We start from the raw sequence: 19,755 nt of genomic DNA on the forward strand, positions 1-19,755 counted from the left end.
AGGTTTCTTTTATCTCCTACCTACAAGCCCACATGAAGAAACAGAACACAATAATGCCATTAACTGCATCACCTGTTCACAGAAGAGGCCAGCAGCTGCCTGGAAATTAATTTGATGGCCCATGACAGTCTTATCACCATGATAGGTAACAAAAATTCACATCATCATACATAATATCATTAATTTGTAAATAGGAAAACTTTGTAAATCTTTGGGCATTACATGCAGCCTAGAAGAGACTTCCCAGAACTCCAGTCGTAGAATTAAATCCTGACCTGGACTTTATTGAAATAATGGTAAATTAAACCCTACCTTTAAGTACTAAATTAGGCAACTACTCTATACTTAAATTAGAAGCAGTTAGTAAATTAGGTCTCCTAAAGAAAGAGTCCAGGTTAATGGAAAAACCTGTAGAGTTACCTTTGAAGACATCTAAAAAGAGATTTCATCTAGATAAGTTTAGGTACCTAAATGCATTCTGAAAGCCAATAAAAGCAGCATGTCCAGCCTAAACAGAAGTTTAAGCACTTAGTAAGGAGGACCACTCCATCTAAAACCCAAGTACAACTCTGTTACCTAAATCATGCAGACTAACCCACTCTGAATTCGAAAAAACATTTGAAATTATGACTGCTTATGTGTCAATTGCAGTAGAGTGTCCTGCCTACAAGAGCATGTGACAATTATGTGATGGTTTTACTCAGCTGTGCAGCCAAGCTCCAGAACAACTCTCTCACTCTCCCTCCTTAAAGGAAAAGGGGGAGAAAATACAATGAAGAGGGCTCAAGGGTTGAGGTAAGGACAGGGAGATCACTCAACAATTATCGTTGTGATGGGCAAAACAGACTCAGTGTAGGAAGATTAGACAAATTCATTGCCTATTACTAACAAGCTAGAAAATTGAGAAACAAAGAAAAACCAAAAACACCCTCCCCCATCCACCCTCTTCCATCTTCTCCCCAGAAGCAGCACAGGGGAGCCAGGGTTGCGGTCAGAAGCTATTTTAATCCTGTAACTTACCACAAGTAGTATCTTATCAGATGCTGTTATTGCACAAATTGGATCTCTTGTTCCCTGAAAGTATACAAGCCATAACAACAGCAGTTTTAATACCACAATAAGAATGTACCTCTAAAGAAAAGTCATATTTAAGTATACAAGAATGTTGCCAAATACTCACACGAAAAGGGGCTATCAAACTTAATCATTGTACAGTAAATGGATTGCTTATGATATTAGTAACCTTTGGTATAGGAAACATAACAACAGTAGTAGTAATAGCTTCCTTTCTTCTCCTGCCCCTCCACCAGAAAAAAAAAAAAAAAAAAAAACAACACACAATAGAAGAGATATTTAACATAAAACACAAGAAGGCAACAATCCCTGACTTGAGACCTGTACTTAATTTCAGAAATATAATGATGTGCATGTGTATGCTTTCAGAAAGTGAAAAAGGCCAAAAATACTAGAATAGATTACAAGCATTGGAGTTTCAACAAGCTTACATTTTGCTGAAGCAAGCTGCTTCTCAGCTTCTCACCAAGAAAACAGCAGGGGTCCATTAACTCTCCACAGTACAGTATAAACTTGTTCCTAAGTTCCATAAAGTTTAGCGTACATTTCCAACAGTACATAATGATAAAACAACAACATACTAACCAGAAGGTAGAAAACTAACACTTACATACAAAAGGTAGAAGTAAAAGAAAGTTGACGTAAAGTGACTGCTGCTAATAATGAAAACCTATGCAAATGCATAAAGAAACACTACCTACTAGTCTTTCAAGCTATGAGGGATACCATAATAAGCTAGTTAAAAAAACAATGCTCACTTCAACAGCTTTGCTGTAATCAAGTTGTCTATCTGCAGATCCTGAAGGTGTGTCATCAATATGATAAATCCTGTAGAAACAAAAAACAAAAATGGTTTAGTGGGTGACATTGGCAGTAGGGTGATGGTTGGACCAAATGATCTTGAAGGTCTTTTCCAACCTTAATGATTCTATAAAATATGGTCACAGGAGATAGTAGATTTATAGAAGGATGCAATAGCATCTCTATGAAAGAAAATACTTAAAAAAAAAAAAAAAAAAATCAAAGTTGCAAGCCTGCGGAGGTGACAAATGTTAATGCCACTAATGAGCATATGGGAAGGAAATATTCTGGAGAACAGATTATGACAACTTTGGCTTGTTAAGTCTGAGAGAACAACAGCCCATACAGGATTACAGGTCAAAGATGCAGTCAGACAAGACCGTATTTAAAGGAGACCTAGCTGGATAAAATATGCCTTAACAGCCACTGAAACACAAGCAGCAGTTAAAGTTATCAGAGTGAATATAGCTGCCTAGAAACTAAGGATACAGAGTAAGAAAATAGAATTTAAAAAAAGCATTAGACATGCAGCTAGAATGTTATCCAAGAGACTTGGATAACAACCACACACTTGTCACTATAGGCTTGCAAGTCTGAGTAGAAAAAATAATGAGGAGTTCATATTTTAGGTGTGGGATAGTCCACCTTTATCAAAAACGGTATTTACGTAAAAGAAGGAAAATGAAAAAGCTTGAAGACAAACCTTTCCCTGCCTTCTTTTCTGGTCCGTGCTACCTGATTAATTTCCATTGCTGTGAGCTTCTTGGCCACACGATATTGCCAGACGTAGAACGCTTCTTTTGAAGCTGCTATCACATGTGTTTTGGTCATTGTGACAAATAACGGCCCTGTTACGAAACCCAAATGGTTGTGAAATTAGAGTAGCAAGTATTGGACTATATGCTAATTTGTAAAATTTCTCCCAGGTGGATGAAACCATATCTCCATAAGTTAAAGGACAAAAGTTCTCATTAATTGAAAAGAAATTTCACTGTTGCCTTGTTCAGAGGAATGAAGAAATTACTTCAAGGCTCAGTTTTAAAATCAATACTTTTCTCCCTATTATTTCAACAACTTTTCCTCTCTTAAAGAAGAGGGTATAAAATACGTAATTTTTTTTTAGGATAATGCTCAATTCAGGATCTCTCAACTGTCTAACAAGACCTGTATAACGCGGAACTATTTTAAGTATTTGTAATTACTCGTATACAAATAAATAAAAAAGACTACGAAGTTGACAATGGAGAAAATATTCTTTGATTAACATGACTTCAAAACAGTTAGCAAATTTCAAGTTAGTCAAGACTCAAAAATGCTATTTGTATCTTAGTTAATAGCTGGGCCAAAGAGCAATTCTTCACCTGCATTGCAGTATATTAAATACTTACTAAATACTTACTTTATAAAAGGATGAATTACTTTATAGTATTCAAATGTCACTGCACAGGAAGGCAAGATATGTTTTTTATTTTATCCCTAAAACCATATAGGCACTTAAACCATTATGTTATTACTTATATATAATATATAATAATACTGTCTTGGCTGTATTATGGCATTTTTTCTTTCAGAATTTTGTTTTATCTTCCTCAATACCAGAAAATGCTTAGAAAATACATAGAAAAAAAAAAAAAAAAAAGAAACCACCTCAGAAACCTATTAAGTAAATCCCTCAACACCTCCAAATTTCACAAGTAAATCAGCATGCCACCAGATGAACAGGAAAATTCAAGTTTGTAACGCAGCCTGTCTGCTAAATATGTCACAGAGAACCTGCTGTGAGCACAAAATTTCACTCTTTCACAATGAATCTCCTCAATTTTTCTGTATTTTAGCACAACACAGAACTCTGGAGGGAGCTATAAGCCTGCTCTAAGGTAGAACAGTCCTGTGACAGGCAGATGGGGAATGACTGCTTGAACAGATTTCATTTTTCTGAAACCAAGAGGATTATAATAAGCTACCTAGCAGCTGTAGAATACTTTTTAGTATAAATGTAAATACTGCATGAGGAGGTTTAGTGTTGATGCTTAGCATGTGAGCACTAGTATAGATACAACAGTTGTTTACATTATAAGTAAATTAACTGGTTGCACATAATACATTCCAATAATTAGTCTTGTACTTAACACCTGAAGGATACAGTCCCCTCAGATTCATTTATTAAATTTACAAGTTTTACATATTTGCTCTGTTCTCCTATTACCCTGCAGCTGCACCTGTCATAACAAAAACAAAACCTTTATCTTTCAGAACAGGAAGGTTTTCTGATCTTTGAAGGACTAACTTTTCCCTTTGTTCAAATCACAAAATTGTAGTACTAAACCTCATATTTGCGCTCAGCTTAGTCAAGACTTGAACATCTTCCTCCACGACAATGTTAAACCGAGCCCACATCTGAAGGCTATGGGCATTCCTCAAACACACCAGATGATTCCCCACTAGACCTACAGCTTACACAGAGCCTTAACTTACTTATTTGTGCATATCCCAGAGTACCCCCACCTTGGAAAAAAGGATATTCACATAAGCTATACTGTCATCCAGAAATAAGATGGAGACACACAAATGTGTGTCCAGGAGTCAGATGAGTGAAGCATTTTATGAACGTGCCTAAGACTTAAACTGATGGTTGCTATCAAAATGCAGCTGCTTTCCCACCTCCCACTTCGCTACCACTTCTTTTACATCAGCTTTAGCAGTAACTTAGCCACAGAGTAAATTGGATCCATTTGTTAATTGATTTGACTGAAAGCTAAACCAAGAATTAAATAAATAAGATTAGTTTACATTAGATTAAAGAGAGAACCACAAATACTGGACCTAACATAAAAGAGAGGGCAGGAAAAAGAACCTAGCAAAAATGGTAAGGACCTTCCCCTTCTTTGCAACAGCAGGCCAAATTATGGCTGGGTTGAAGCCAAATATGAACATTTCACCCCGCACAGACACAAACATCAGGATCAGAATCCATTCAAACACACATCTGGAAGAGAAGCATCTGTCTGTGGGAAGTGACCGTTTTGCAAAATTGCCTACATAACAAAAGCAATTACACAATGGTGGGACGCAGGTTATTTTTTTTCTAGAATTGATTAGATGCTTTATACTGGACAATCACTGAACAGTCAAAACACCAAACCAAAAGAGACAACAACCCATGTAGAAATATCTGGGAGTAGGGAACTAGAGCACAAATTTCTCCCTTCCCACCTCAGAGCCTTAAGCATTGGGCTACACTGCTCCTAAAACGCTTTCCATCTTGGCTGCAGAACAGCCTAGCTTCAGAAGGAAAGAATGTCCCAGTCACCCCACATTTGGGTTGCTGCTGGGCAGGGAAGGAAGGAATGGCTCACATCCTTTGTGGAAAGGGAAAGATGCTCATTTCAGTCCTTCCATGGACTGAGGAAGACCTAGAATCCCTTTCTAGGCAGCTGATGTAACTACTTAGTTTCCTAAGTATTATTCCTAAGAGTAGGAAATTATTATCTTCTCTTACAGTGACCTCAACTTTAACAGCAGTTGATCTTTGGAAGTTAGGCATCAGCGCCCTTCAAAGAATTCGTACTTTTACTCAAGCAGACAGAAAAGCAAGCACATTAAGTCAGAAGGCTGCAAGACATCTGGAAACTCCTCTGTGCAGCATTTCTACTGCATAGCAGCTTCCGTGGTAAGCATGGACTTCAATTTTGTGGTTCTTTCCATTGATACTGGGCATAGCTAACTTCAGTATTAAGGTCTTATTTTTCAGATTTTCAAAATATGTATGAAATACATTTAAACAGGTGTTGTATTTTTCAGTGATCCAATACTAAAAAGGATTAACTACACTATGCCACTAAAACAATGGCAGCATGTGAAACAACTGCCCTCTACATTTTCTAGGGCCCCTATGATTCTCTTTGACACTCATTTCTCTTCGCTGTTCCATCACAACACCTCCTCCACGAAAGAAAGCAGCTTTATTTTCTTAGATAACCAAGAAACAGAGAACACCTGCTTTCATGTCTAATCTTCTTAAAAAATAGTAGATGAAAAAGGCACTATCCATGACTATAGTACTTTACTGCATGAAAAAGCCAACATACTTTTTAGTGTATGGAATAGAATATACAAACACGAGAGAGACAAGTAATCCCATCTAAATCTGATGGAAAGGAAGCGACCTGACAGAGACACACAAGAGGAAACTATGTTTTCACACGAGCCTCTGTTACAGCTGCAAAATCCTGAAAACTGGAACCAATTCAGTCCAAACAGTATCATCTACCTAATTTTGGAGCTTGATTCAAATGTCTCTAGAGGAGAGATATGAAGAGAAGAAAATAGCGTGCAACAGCAGGGACAACTGAACTGCACACAGAACAACTCCTGAATTACCACAGTTTACAGAATGCTAAGAAATTCTAAAAATCACTTTTAAAAATGAATAACTTTAAAATGACCAGCTGTAAATGAAAGCAATTCAAGTGCTGTTTCGCATCTAGCTCAGCCAACCTTGTTAAAGTGGCTAGGAGGGAGGCAAGACAGAGGTGGTTGACACCCAGTGTTCAGAAGGCATTTGGACGATGCCCTCATTAAGATTGTTTAACTTCTGGTTAGCCCTGAAGTGGCCCAGCAGTTGGACTGGATTTCTGAAGGTCCCTTCCAAGTGAACTATTCTGTTCTATCACAGCAAGGCCATGACTCCTTCAGCTCTCTGCCTCTAGTCTGCCCATATGCTGAGCAGCCCGTTTTATTCATTTCACTGGGCACTAATACGCGTGTGAAAGATAACACTTAACTGTCAATGCTCCTAAGCATGTGTAAGATGACATAATCCAGCCCGAGTGACATTTTCTTAGCAGATACCATCTGTTATGTTTCCATTAAAAATATATTATATAAGAAGATATTTAACCTCCTGTAATTTATGTTTAGTTACTCGTGAAAGGACTTTGACAAAAGGTCTGTAAGCCTGTGAAACAAGCACAGAAGGAAGTGTTGGTTAATTTTTGTACCTTTGCAGGATGGGATATTATGCTAGACAATTAAGAAAGGTTTAATTTATAGGCTAGCAAACACTAGCTATTCTGGAGGACACTATTAACACAGCACGGCAAACAAAGGAAGAAAGATGCTTTGGACAAAATAAAGAGGAAAATGAGGTAGGGCTTTAAGGTGTAACCATCAATCAGTGTCTACAGAAAGAATAAGGACAAAGTGATAACCTTCCACCACATAATGACCGATTAATCCCTTTTAGCCACCATTAGCAAAAGTAAACATTAGGAAGGTAATGACATAATTAATAATTTAGCAGAATAAAGGGAATAATCCGAGTTTTTGTTAGTCCTTCTTAAACTACTGGGTTTTGAGCCAAACAATGTAAGATTTGCATCTCCTGAGGACATTAAACATTAAATCAAACATTACACACTGTCAGTTACTTTATCACTAGGAGATCACTTTTTGAAATAATTTAATAAGATATTATAAGAATTAACAATGCATACAAATTGTGTTTTAACACACATTCTCAGACGCATAATTCAAATGCTTTGTCAGCTACTTAACATCCCTTGATTAGGGGTCTTTTTTTTTCCTCCACTATCAATTTCCTACCAGGTTGCAGCCCAAGAGTCCTGCAGGATACTGAAGACTCAAGGAGAAGTAAAATCTTTATGCTCAGTAGAGCATCAGGTGTTCACTATTTCAACAAGAGGCAGTCTGGAAAAGCCAAAGATACTTTCTGTTCAGTATGCAATAATCAACACAATCATAAAATATAGTTTAGACTCACAGGAGTCAAGAGCACTCACTTAAGAGGAGCAGTAAGTAAGCTGGAGCACAGAAATACCAAGTGGTCTGTTAAGGAACTTCCTATCACATAGGAAGGCATTTTTCACAAACATTTGTGAAAAATCAAATAAATCAAATTAAATAAAAGTGACAATATCAGCATTTTTAAACATATATGAAAGATGGTACTTTTAATTTTTAACGAAGAGCTCAAAACAAGTTAACAAAATTATTTTCTGAACTAAATGCAGAGATTTATTCTTTCATTAAGAAATGAAAAATTGTTTTGGAAAGAAAAGAAACAAGATTTTCACAGACAGCATATTTTTCACAAGTCAAAACCAGCTCTCCAATAATCATGGGTAAGAGATATGCTAATTTTGTTTTCATAGTGCTTATATCTTATAAATAATTACTCCCACCTGATAAAATAATTATAATTAATGTAAAAGCTGATTTTCTTCATTTATTGACAATTCTTTTCTTAGAAGTTATGAACAAAGTGGAAAAAAACAGAGAGTTAAGTTACAGCCTTCAAAGTTGTGCAAGGTCTCCACTCTATACTGTCCTCAACAAGGCAATCCAGCTGCTTAAGTTCAGCACCCTGTCCAACTGGAACAATTATACCTTCTGCTACCAATAAGCACTGTGACAAACAGTGCAGTATACTGTATATGCAGACCTTGACTGCATACTAATACCTATATCATATAAGGTCAGTTTGTACAAGGAAAATATTTCAAGTTGTTCCACAACGCGACAACAAAGGAAAGCAACTATGATAAAACCAATGCAATGTGTTCTGAAAGCATTTGAACTTACACGTTGGCTTTTCACTTTACCTTCAATCCCTTCTCTAAGTTTGGTGGGCTAACTTTAAAGTCTTACAGGATGCATGTATTAAAAATAAAGTTGAATCTTTGGCTGTGGTTACTATACGTAAATGAAAGACTTGCTTTTTACATCTGAACTACTGAAACTATAAAAATTCTTCAGGATTCCTCAAGCATGCAAATAGTCCTAACCTCAAGTATTTATCCTTCTGTGAGGATGAAGACTGTAAGGATTTTCACACATGAACTCACATTAGCAGAGAGCGTTGTCAGCCTATGTACTAAATCGTCTGACACCAGAGGGAATGGTAGCAGATTATGGACAACTTAGTTAAGCTAAAGGAAAGAGAGAAGCTTCTTCCAGATTGTTTCATCTCCTCAGGAAAATTCAAATACTGTTGCAACAACTGTAACTCTTAATTAAGTGTCATTTCTCTAACTGTTTTCAGCCACTGGAGAAGATTCTTTTGTAGAGATGGTTGTAGGAGACAGGTAGTAATGGGGGAAAACAAAGAAACTGCTACCTTTTATTTATTGTCATTATAAACAAACAATCACAGATTGTTTTAGAAAGCTCACATAAACAGAACACAAGAAAATGGAAAGTTTAAAAGCAGAGTTAGAGATGTACACACAAAGCTAATTTTAACTGTTTGAGTGGGATCATCTCATCTAATTTTAGACATCTCTGACAGAGATGAGCTGGTTGCCCTGGGCTTCTTTGTATCCAATGCAGAGGGAACAGGCCCCTTTCAGGAATGATTCATGCAACTTATTTTAGATGACAGCTGTAAAATGAGTTAAAACGTGCCCTATGAGTCCCTAATTCCTCCTCCCCTCACCCCAATCCCACCTGTCAAGGAAGTCCAGGAGACTAGTAAGCAATACAGACATCTTATGGGGGGCAAGGGTGGGGAGACACCACACAACAACCCATGCACATCACCACCATATCCACTAACTTCAGTTCTCGGTTGTTTATTTTTTTCCAATCCATCCACTGTAAAATTTGTGTATTGAATTTCCTGAGCATTTTATTCCTGAAGATTCTGATGTAACACCACGCTTGTAAAAGGTGGCAAGAGGGAATCAAATTGATGTGACTAAAATTATCTTCTCATTTAGTGTCATCTCAATTATGAGACTAAAAAATACCACAGCATTTCATACCCATTCCATAGGACAAGGAAGTCATTTATCAGAGCAGAATACTTTACATTTTAATTACAATCTACAATATAGGACATGAATTTTGCAATACGTGTATTTGACTCAAGGCTGATTTCCTCCTGCTATTACCAAAAAAATGAACAGTGAGTGTTGCAAATTGCTTACCAATATCAATATATTTTGGGTCCAAGGGAGTACCAATAGAATTGCAGAGAACCAGCACATACTGTAGGGAAATAAACATAAGTATTATTAACAGCACATGTTTCTGTAAATTAGTAAGCTGTACAAGGCTGTCTGCGAAGGCATATCTCATAGCCCACATTTCACACAACCTAACACTGATCAGCAACACAAAACAGAAGGACTATGGCTGCAGTAAATACAAAGATGCTTACATGATAGTAACGTGTTATTTGCCAATTAACACTATAAACAAAGCCAAGCACGAAGCAGGAAAACAACCAGCTGTTCTAAGCACAGGAGCAAGTCAATCAGACAACATACACTAGGTAGGATGTACCACCAGTGGGGTCCACAGACAACGTGCTAGTGACACAGCCAGCTTCACTCCCCTGCTCTGTGGAGCACACACTGCACTGACATTATTTACTAGCATGAGCAATACACTAGCAGTTATTCAGCAACTCAGCTCTTGCCTAGCTATGTATGCAAAGGATAATCTGACAAACTGCAACAGGCCATCTCGCCAGCCCACAGAAGTAAGGGCTCTTGTTCTAGTCTTAGTAGAACTTGATGTTGAACCTCCAGAGGGCTGGATCATAAGAACAGTGAGTAGGGCTATCCCTCCACCAAAATGTAACATAGGTGCTGAAAACTGACTGGTTTTGTTAGTTTTGCCCCTCATGTAATCCTGCTTTGGAGAGCTTTAAGTCAGCACAGATATCTCAGACTGGCCTGTTAAATTCAGGAGGATGAAAATACAAAAAGTGCTTAGACACCAACACTCGTTGGTTGCTTCAGTGTGCCTGTGCATGCATTTTTCCAGATATGAATCAAGGGTTAAATAGCTTTATTACCATCACACAGGGAAATACAAGCATTTTGAAAGAGAAACATGGACATTAAGTAGCAATTTCTACTGCAGACTCTAAATTCAAAAAACAGTGCTGCCACTTGAATCACCTAAGAGCTGGCACTCTGACTCTCCAGGAAAAGGAAGATAATTAGCTGTTCATTAGCTCCTTTGCTATCTGGCCAATTAATGTAATTGTGTAATTGCTGTACATCTTACGCTTTAAACTGCCAGATTAAAAGCTATCAATAATAAGAGAATAGCAGACTTTACAGAATTTAGGGTTTTGTCTACTATATGAACTATATTTTTTCAGAGAAAAAGATCTAAACAGGGAATTATTTTCATTAAATTCTATTTTTTCCTGGTAACAAAACCAGAAATATCCCTCAAAAATATTTTTTTTTATTTCTTTGTCAAGTTAAACTTTCAGCCAGTATTCTCAGTTTTCCCTTTTCTGAAAAAAATACATTGAGGCTCCACCTCTGTAGGAGGCCACAACTGGCTTTTTAACTGCTTACTGCTTGTTTCTACTACATTAACATAAATTGAATAAAGAGTGAATGCTGGAGAAGAATTAATCTTTTATGCCCACTTTACTTATTTCTGAGACTCGAGGTCAGCAGATCAGAGACGACCAAGGAATGATGGAGTGACAGAGACTGCATGAGCTACACCAGGTGGCGTTAGGACCAAGCAGTTTGCACTGTCCGATTTGCTCAAAGCTGAAGCCTCACTGTGGGTATCAAAACTGAGTTCTCTGTAACTTACCAACACTCACTTCTTCCTGCAATGCTTTTAAACAGTTCCTGCCAAAATTAGTCTTTTTTGCTCCATCAGCTATTGCACAGTTTGCCCTCTTGAAATCACAACCCTAATGACTGAAACTTATTGCAAAACACATCTGTTTTTTCAAAAAGCAACTCTAATGAACTACTACCAAAAGGGTAAGTTCGTTTACTTCAGTTCCTAAAAGCTGATCCCCATAGCATTAAAGATTAGTCTGGAGCCATTTCAAAAGAATTTAAACATGGTAATTACCATGTAATTTTCAGACAGTAAAATTAAATCTCTTATTTATTTTCAAGAAAGTTACACTAAATCCCACCACTCTTTGCTTCATGTTTTAAAAATGCAACCCAGAAAATCCCATTTCATTGCACTCAATTTCACCAAAAGGCCTTGTCCACGTGTACCATATTTTCAGACCTTATCATAGCATGCCATTTATTACACAATCAAGCAAAGCGGCACTAAAACACTTTTTACCGTGGCGCCAATTGACTCCATCTCATGCTCCTCCTTTGTAAGCAATATAGAAAATAATTCAGAAATGAACCCAGTAAGAAAATCTGTGACAGTTAATGTTAACTGAATATACATTATCCAAAGGATATCTCTATCCTATAATCTGTCACTCGATTTTTTTTTAAAAAAAGCAATTTGTTGTAACAAGCATTTATATCACCTAAGAGTTGTCCCTTTCTTAATTTCATTTTTCCAGTTCCAACTATTAAATATTTCTTAACATCCCAATGTTTTCCTACTTCTAGTGAATTTATTATTTTTAAAATATGTCTAAAGAAACAGCCATTCTGAAGGCTGCACTTTTCATTAAGTTACTAGTGGCTACAAGGAGGCAAAAAAAAAAAAAGGTAGTAAACAGGTTCTGCACATTTTTGCTATTATTTTGTTGCTTTTCTTTGTTTTAGACATGGAACCTATTCAACTGCCTTTCCGTCAAATGACAACTAGTGATACACACTGAGACAGATTCAGAATGTTACATACCACCTTATTCTAGCTGTAAAACACTGCCATGTGCAACAGGGTGTTTCAAGTGAAATTTAAAAGAAAGATTATACCTGAGGTTGATCTTCATCCGCTTTAGTTGCTAAAACACAGAAGTCTCCATAAGTCGTTATGGAAATCAGGCTCTTGACATATTTCACGTATTTCTCATTGTTTTTTGTATCCCAGAACACTACACAGTACTCTGGACGATCGGGTCGGGTGTATGCATAAACCACCGTATTGGAGCAGTAACCCCACTGCCAAAGAGAGACAACTTTGATAAATCCTGCAAGAAATTCCACTAGTTCAATCATTCATTTTTCACAGCTAAGAGAAAGTGTTTGTTTAATATACATGATCAGCATTTCATGTTCTTTACCTGTCACGTGATGACCTGATATTTAGAGTATATGAATACAGTCCTGGTAATAATTTATTTGCATAATTTGGGAAAAGAAGCCTTCCTATCACACAAAATAACCTGTCCCAATCAGAATTGGACGATCATTCTCAAATTGAGAAGACTTCACTTTCCCTTGTTTCTTCCTTGTTCAGAACACAGAAATACCCACTGTGATGAGGGCTTTGTCATGAAAATGTTTACTCTGACAAGTGATTTGGAAAATCAACATTAATTTCCTGGGGGAAGATAGCAAACACCTCAAACAGTGCAATTTCTGAAGCAGACCAAATAAGCAATTATATTAGAGCACTAAAATAACTCACATCATTTCTTTAATATTAACAACATGAGAAAAAATCCTCCCCTCCCCCCTAGAAGAACAGAACTATTTATATTGCAAGGAGGGAAAAAAAAGGCAAAATGAAAAATAGAACATTCAAACACTATAAAAAACTATGAAGATGTATTTGATTGCATTCAACTAAATTATAGAAATTAATAATAAAAAACATTTCCAACATATAAGAAACAGTTTGTAAAACAGTTACCAATATAATCAGATAAGAACATAACAGTAGTAAAGTGTATTATTCATTGGAGGATGACATGCATCTTTCACCATAAAAGTATTTAACATTGAAGCTGGGTATATTACCAACAGATTAGAGTTTATTTGCTACAGCAATCATTTGAACACATCTTTTTTTCACTTTAATGTAATAATAAAAAGGAAAAAAGCCACCAGCTTACAAACGCTATTTCTAAAACTGAGGTTCCAAATTATTATTAATTTGAAAACCATGCCTGATCCGGAAATACACATGGTCTTGCAGATACTGAAGTGTTTAGGAAAAGCAGTATCTGTATTCCAGACGTGTGTTATACACGTCCCAGCACAAGCATCAAGTAGCATTTCCTGCAAGACTATCTTCCACCTCAAATTTCCAAAGCTTCTTCCAGCAGACTTGTAACAAACTATTTGCTTCCTGGATTGCTTCCTGGCAGCTTTGTTTTTAAAACTCACTGACCAGTGATGTTCCACTACCACGTGGAACAATATATTTAAATACAGGTGCACTATGTTCCTCACATAATTCTCTCTCTCTCTTTAATCACAGTGGTTATGCACCGATGATTAAAGAACATACTCTGTGCTGGGACAAAAAAAAATATACAATACTGTACACGGGACAGTAACCACTTAAAAAAAAAAAAAAAAAAAACACAGAGTTAGGACTATTTTACTTACAGTTTAGAAAAACACCAACACTGATTTGGTAGACAGATAAAAATATTCTTTAGGCTTGGCTGAATACAGACTTGCAAGTTTATTGGGAATTTAAATATAAATAGAAAATACACCTATCAGGTTGCACTCATCTCCACTGTTCCAGTTTCTACACATCCCTCCTGGTTCAAACTATCAATTCACCGCCACAACATGACAGTAAATGTGCAAACAATTCCTAGTGTGTCACTTAATTCAATCAGTTTGACTAAAGAGCAATGAAAATACTAGAGCCATTCCTGTAGCCTTACCTACAGGACAGCCTTAACCACTGCCAAATTCAGCATCATGCTCAATTCTGTTAATACTAACAGAGCACACATTTCCTTACTATGAAAATAGAACCACAAATTCATTATAAGAACAATCGGTAAGTCATTGCATCACCAATAAAGTCACACACATTTCACTAAAGCTTCGCTAGCGTTGATAAAATAGAAATCATAAATTAAGCACTGATTTATATGCTAGGCTTCAAAAAAAAATGTAGTAATGATATGACCTAGTCAAAAACTCCATTGAAATTTTAATTAAAAGCTGACCTGAATAAATCCAAAATCTGGAAAAAGTTACTGGTCACAGACAGGGAAAAGAGCATGTAAGAAACATTGTCCCTACATTAACTTATGGTGTGGTCTTAATCCAAAACTCTAACAAGTAGCCAAATACCAGAGTATTAGTTTTATTTTTCTTGTTGGATTAAAAAAAAAAAAAGTTTGCTTTTAAATAAAAGATCTGAAAAAAGTCACTCTATTTTGCATAAATAACTAAAAATAAAAGGAAAGACCAACTCCACAGTGACTACGGCACCTACCCAGCACATAGGAAATGTTTCCAATATGCTTCAGTAAATATTTACCCAACCATGCTAACACCATGGAACAACTCCAATAGGAGAGAGTGAAAGAACTGTGACACAGCCACTACACTTCTGTTCCTTGAACCTTGGTCTTCTCAAAGGAAGACTGAAAGTGGAAGGAATAAAACTTCATATTGTCCTCTGAGTGCTCCCCTTATCACTGACTAGCCCTAGGCCTCTACCCAGGCTCTGTCTTTGGAAAGTTAGCCAAAGCAATTCACAACAGAGCTCAGGAATGGGATCAGCACACATGATAAGGTTCCAATGCTTCAGTTTATCCGCTTACCTCTTTTCACATAACTGTAAACATGCGCACAGAAACCCATTTCATAGCAAAAAAGAGTCCATAATACAATAACCTGAGTCTCCACATTACAGCTATTACAGGACAAGAAAACTATTTCTTGCCCAATGAGAAAAAAAATTGCCAGTAAAAAGACTTGTATTTTGCACTTACCTTCCACAAGTAACTTCTGCATTGTATCTGATTGGCTTAGAAATCTATTTATCACCTAACTATCCCTTTATCCTCTAGTTAGGCAGCATCTTCTTTTGCTTTCAATCAAATTCCCTAGTCAGATTTCCTAGTCAGTTTCCTGCTAGGTGCAACATAACCACTTACCTTATAATCTGGCCGAATGTTTGCAAAATATATGTAAGAATCAACAGCTAGTGCAATTTTCAGTCCACTTCCCTCCCAAGACAAGGCTGACATCTGCTTGCCGGGAACCTTCAGTGTGCGCAAATGCTTGTTGAAAAAAAAATAAAAAGATATTGAACATATCTAGGAAAACTGCTCCAAAACACAACAGTTTTGCTGTTTCATGAAATACAAACTTGTAAATTTTCTTTGCAGTACCTCGTAATGACTCCCAAATTACCATACACATGCAAACAAGGGCAGGGTATTTAATATGCATAAGCATTCATTTGTCTTTATCATTCTTTCTTTTTTTTGCCAGAAAGAAAACATTTAATTTGCATACCAATTGAGTCATAGTTCAAACTTAGAAAAATAAACAATACAGAATGACAGTATAAACATTTTTCCTTTGGTTGGTAATCTAAACCACCTTTATTATTTCAATTACTATTAAAATAAACACAACAGTACTGATACCTGACATGCCTCAGAAGTTTCACTGTCACTGGCAGTAAGTCTATAAATTATATTAAGTCAGTTGACGTACAACACCTTTAACTACAGCTGATAGTTTAAACAAATAGAGATATATACCTGATCTATATCAAGAGCATACATTGAATCAGCTGCATACATACGGAATTTGCAGTAAGGCAATGGACATTTTCTTTGTCCCTGTATCTCCTGCCCTTCAAAAAGGCTAAGAAGGGTAGTTAGATGTCCATTTAGCATTTAATGGCAAAGAAATATACTTCCCTTTTTTTAATAGATCTTTATTTTGTTAGAGTATCTGAAGTTGAACAAATGAATTGAAAGAAATTAATGTTTTCAAACACTATAACCATAGTCCCCAGTCGACTTGTTTGTGGGAAGCTCTTTGGTTGCTACTTCTTAATTCCTTTCACAACATAGCTCCCTGCTCTATCCTTAACATAGTTACCCTGATGGCTGACCAGATATTTCCTCTGTGCAAGGGACAAAGCTTCTTCACACTTACACTTAACACTAACTTAGTGGTTTCTAGATGTAGTACTAGAAGGGCAAGTGAAAGTAATGAAATTACATTCTAAAGCAAAAATAGCATTATAGCAAAATTGCTTCTCAATTGTTGAACCTTTACCATCTTATACAAAAAGATAGAAATACAAAAGCTTTCAGAGAACAAGATCCCCAACATGACAAAGATCAGAAACAGCTTACTTTTTGTAAGATTTCTGAGCTCTTAGTGATACCAGATGCCATTTTCTCAGTTTTACTGATTCCACAGAAGGGAGCATTCACTGCCCTATTGTAAGCTCCTAATCTAGAGATGCCTGGGTCTCTTACAGAGCTGGCAGAGAAAGACAAGCAATTCCAGGTTTGATACACACACATTAAGTTAGCTTCATAATTGCTGCCTAAACATTCCAAGTTATTAACTGTAGCGCGAATTCAGATACCTAAGTCAGGTGTCCAAAGTCCAATACTATACACATCCTACAATTTAGTGTTATGTGAGATGCTCTAGGATTTTCCATCTGGCCAGCAATTTGCTGTTCTAAAAGGGGACCCAATCCTCTTTCATGTTTCCAGATCCAAGTGGATGTCATAGATACTTAAGAGCAAGTTAAAACCACTAAACATTTTGGCATCCAAGTACCACCAGTAATGAACACATAGGCAAAACAAGCTAAAATAAAGAACATATTAGGCTGTATAAACATATTAAATATTTTTACCTCACCAAACGGAGTGTAGAACTGCACAATATTTACATTGTTATCTTGAGAAGTTGCTTTTAGGGAGCCAGCCACTGCCAACACACTTCCACAATGGTTCCACTGAATACATACTACATTCATACCAGTGTCGATCAAGATAGGATCTAGTTTTTAAAGAAATAAACATCAAAAATCTAAACACATGTAGACATGTTGGGTCAAGAACAGCTCAGTAATTAGCATCCCACGTTTTGCACCTACTCTGGTCATTCTCATCTCTCATTATCTGGCATCTTCCATTATCATAACAGACAGCGAGACAGGGACAATCTGGTTCGACGTAGCCTTCTGTACCATGGTACCAATGTATTCCAGCAATACGGAATGCTCCAGTTAAGTTTGCCAAACAACTCAGTTTCATTTTCACCTAGGCAAGAATGGTTAATTATTTAAAGTCATACATAACATGCTATTTAGAGGAACAATTTATAGGTTAACTGATATACTGCAAAAGAGAGTATATGGGCAAAACTGTTCTCCTGCACAAAGAAAAGTTTTGACTTTATCAAAAATTTAATAGTTTGAAAGAGTTCCTTATTCAAGGCTGGATAAGACATAAGAACACATTTAATTACAAAGAAGAACTTCTGGCATTTTCACACTTTGAAAAGTAACTTAAAAAGTAAACATGCACTTGCACAAAAGCTGCACATGACCACGCAAGGAACCCCACTGGAACTCCACAAAATATAAAAAAGATTTCAAACCACTCCTGGCCACAAGTTCTGTTGTTGTTGTTATTTTTTTGACTATTTTTTTAAATAACCCTCCTGTTACTTTTTTTCTAGGCAAAAGACTCTTATTTGATATTCTAATTTGGGTATTATTGTTTCAATTATTTTAAAATATTATTTAAGGTAAGCTTACTCTTGTAACAATTATAATTAGTGTGCATCCTTCAAAGAATGCCCTGAACAGATAAGAATGCATGTAGATCACTTTGAAGGGGGCTGCCAGGTAACTTAAGGGAAGAATTAAGGAAAAAAGGACAAGTGTAAATATTGTTGAGAAAAGGAAGGACTGGTAGGACAACTTATTTAAGGAATCTCAGTAATTTATAGCACATGTTAGAAACATCATAATACACACAGCAGGAAGAAACAAGAGCGGATTAAAGAAAAGAGCATGGGAAGGGTAACAGCTTCTCATGGAAGGAAAGAAAAAAGAAAATTCACCATAATAGCATCTGAAAAACAAACAATATGGTTTCAGATACATTGCTCTTCCCAAAGTGAACGTTTTACTTCTGCTTAGTGTTTTATCATAGTTATTCTAATATTCTAAATAAGTAGATTAAAAAAATAAGTAAACAACCACTGCAGGAATGTAGCAATATTGTAGTTATTTCCACCATTTTTACCGCTTATTACCAGGTTTCCTCTGAAGCATGCAACATTCCTTACATAATGAAGAATGACAGGATCAGTAGGAAAATAAACTAAAGCTTTATTCTAAAAGTACACTAGTACTTTTAACATGAGCTTAATTTAATTTAGATACTATCACCATATACTATCACCATACATATTTTTACATTTTCACTAACTATTGCAAAGCAAAAAGGCATTTGCTGCCATGATAATCATTTCGCTACCAAGAATAAAATATTTATAATGTACTTATTTTCTTTAAATATTTTCATTAAAAATGAAGTGCTGCTGCAGCAAGTTTGAATATAAATACTGTACAAAGAACCACACATGAAATAAATTAAGAGGAAGTAAATTTTTATGCATGTTAAAGTTAATATCTTTATTATACCAACCATAAACTTACAATAAAATTTCCCTGACTGTCATAAATGTGAATTTCTCCATTTGACATTCCAAAGAGTAAAACTTTGCTATCAGAGGACCAGGTCACATGGCACAGGTGTGTACCTTTCAAGTCTTTCCCCCAGATGCGATTGCCTGTAACATAACATTTATTGTACTTAATAATTATACCACAAAACTAAAAATAAGATGCATGTTAGCAGTATAGAAACTGAAACCGCTGAAGTTCAAAGCAACAACTATTAAAGTAAATATTAATTGTACTTATATGCATAAACAGAGCTGCTACATACATGACACTTAAAAATGGAAGCTATATAACACCACAACAATTAGCAGAGCTTAAGTTTTACCATCCACAGATCCAACAATCACAGCTCCATCTTCATACACAATACAAATCTTCTGTCCGTCAGCATTCCAGCTCATACTTCGAACAACAGATTTATTTCTGTTGTTAATCATCTCTTCATACCAAGCACCTATTAGGAACAAATGAAAAACTGAGTCATACTTCTAATTTGAGAACCCTCTAGCA

General features: G+C 36.2%; 1 protein-coding gene across 1 annotated transcript in view; it reads right to left on the minus strand.

The window, feature by feature from the left end:
• Positions 1-19,755, minus strand: part of WDR35 (WD repeat domain 35) — a gene marked incomplete at both ends in the record, with an annotated part of 38,891 nt that overhangs the window by 15,425 nt on the left and 3,711 nt on the right. Inside the window, 11 exons of the mRNA XM_084283998.1 lie at positions 1,021-1,074; positions 1,833-1,902; positions 2,579-2,723; positions 9,825-9,885; positions 11,965-11,997; positions 12,561-12,746; positions 15,662-15,787; positions 17,401-17,546; positions 17,644-17,809; positions 19,219-19,352; positions 19,571-19,699. Of these exons, the coding sequence (XP_084140124.1) occupies positions 1,021-1,074; positions 1,833-1,902; positions 2,579-2,723; positions 9,825-9,885; positions 11,965-11,997; positions 12,561-12,746; positions 15,662-15,787; positions 17,401-17,546; positions 17,644-17,809; positions 19,219-19,352; positions 19,571-19,699 (1,250 nt within the window). The remainder of the gene's footprint in view (positions 1-1,020; positions 1,075-1,832; positions 1,903-2,578; positions 2,724-9,824; positions 9,886-11,964; positions 11,998-12,560; positions 12,747-15,661; positions 15,788-17,400; positions 17,547-17,643; positions 17,810-19,218; positions 19,353-19,570; positions 19,700-19,755) is intronic.

Source organism: Netta rufina, assembly GCF_964035555.1.
Source record: "Netta rufina genome assembly, chromosome: 3".
In the NCBI taxonomy this organism is placed as follows: domain Eukaryota; kingdom Metazoa; phylum Chordata; class Aves; order Anseriformes; family Anatidae; genus Netta; species Netta rufina.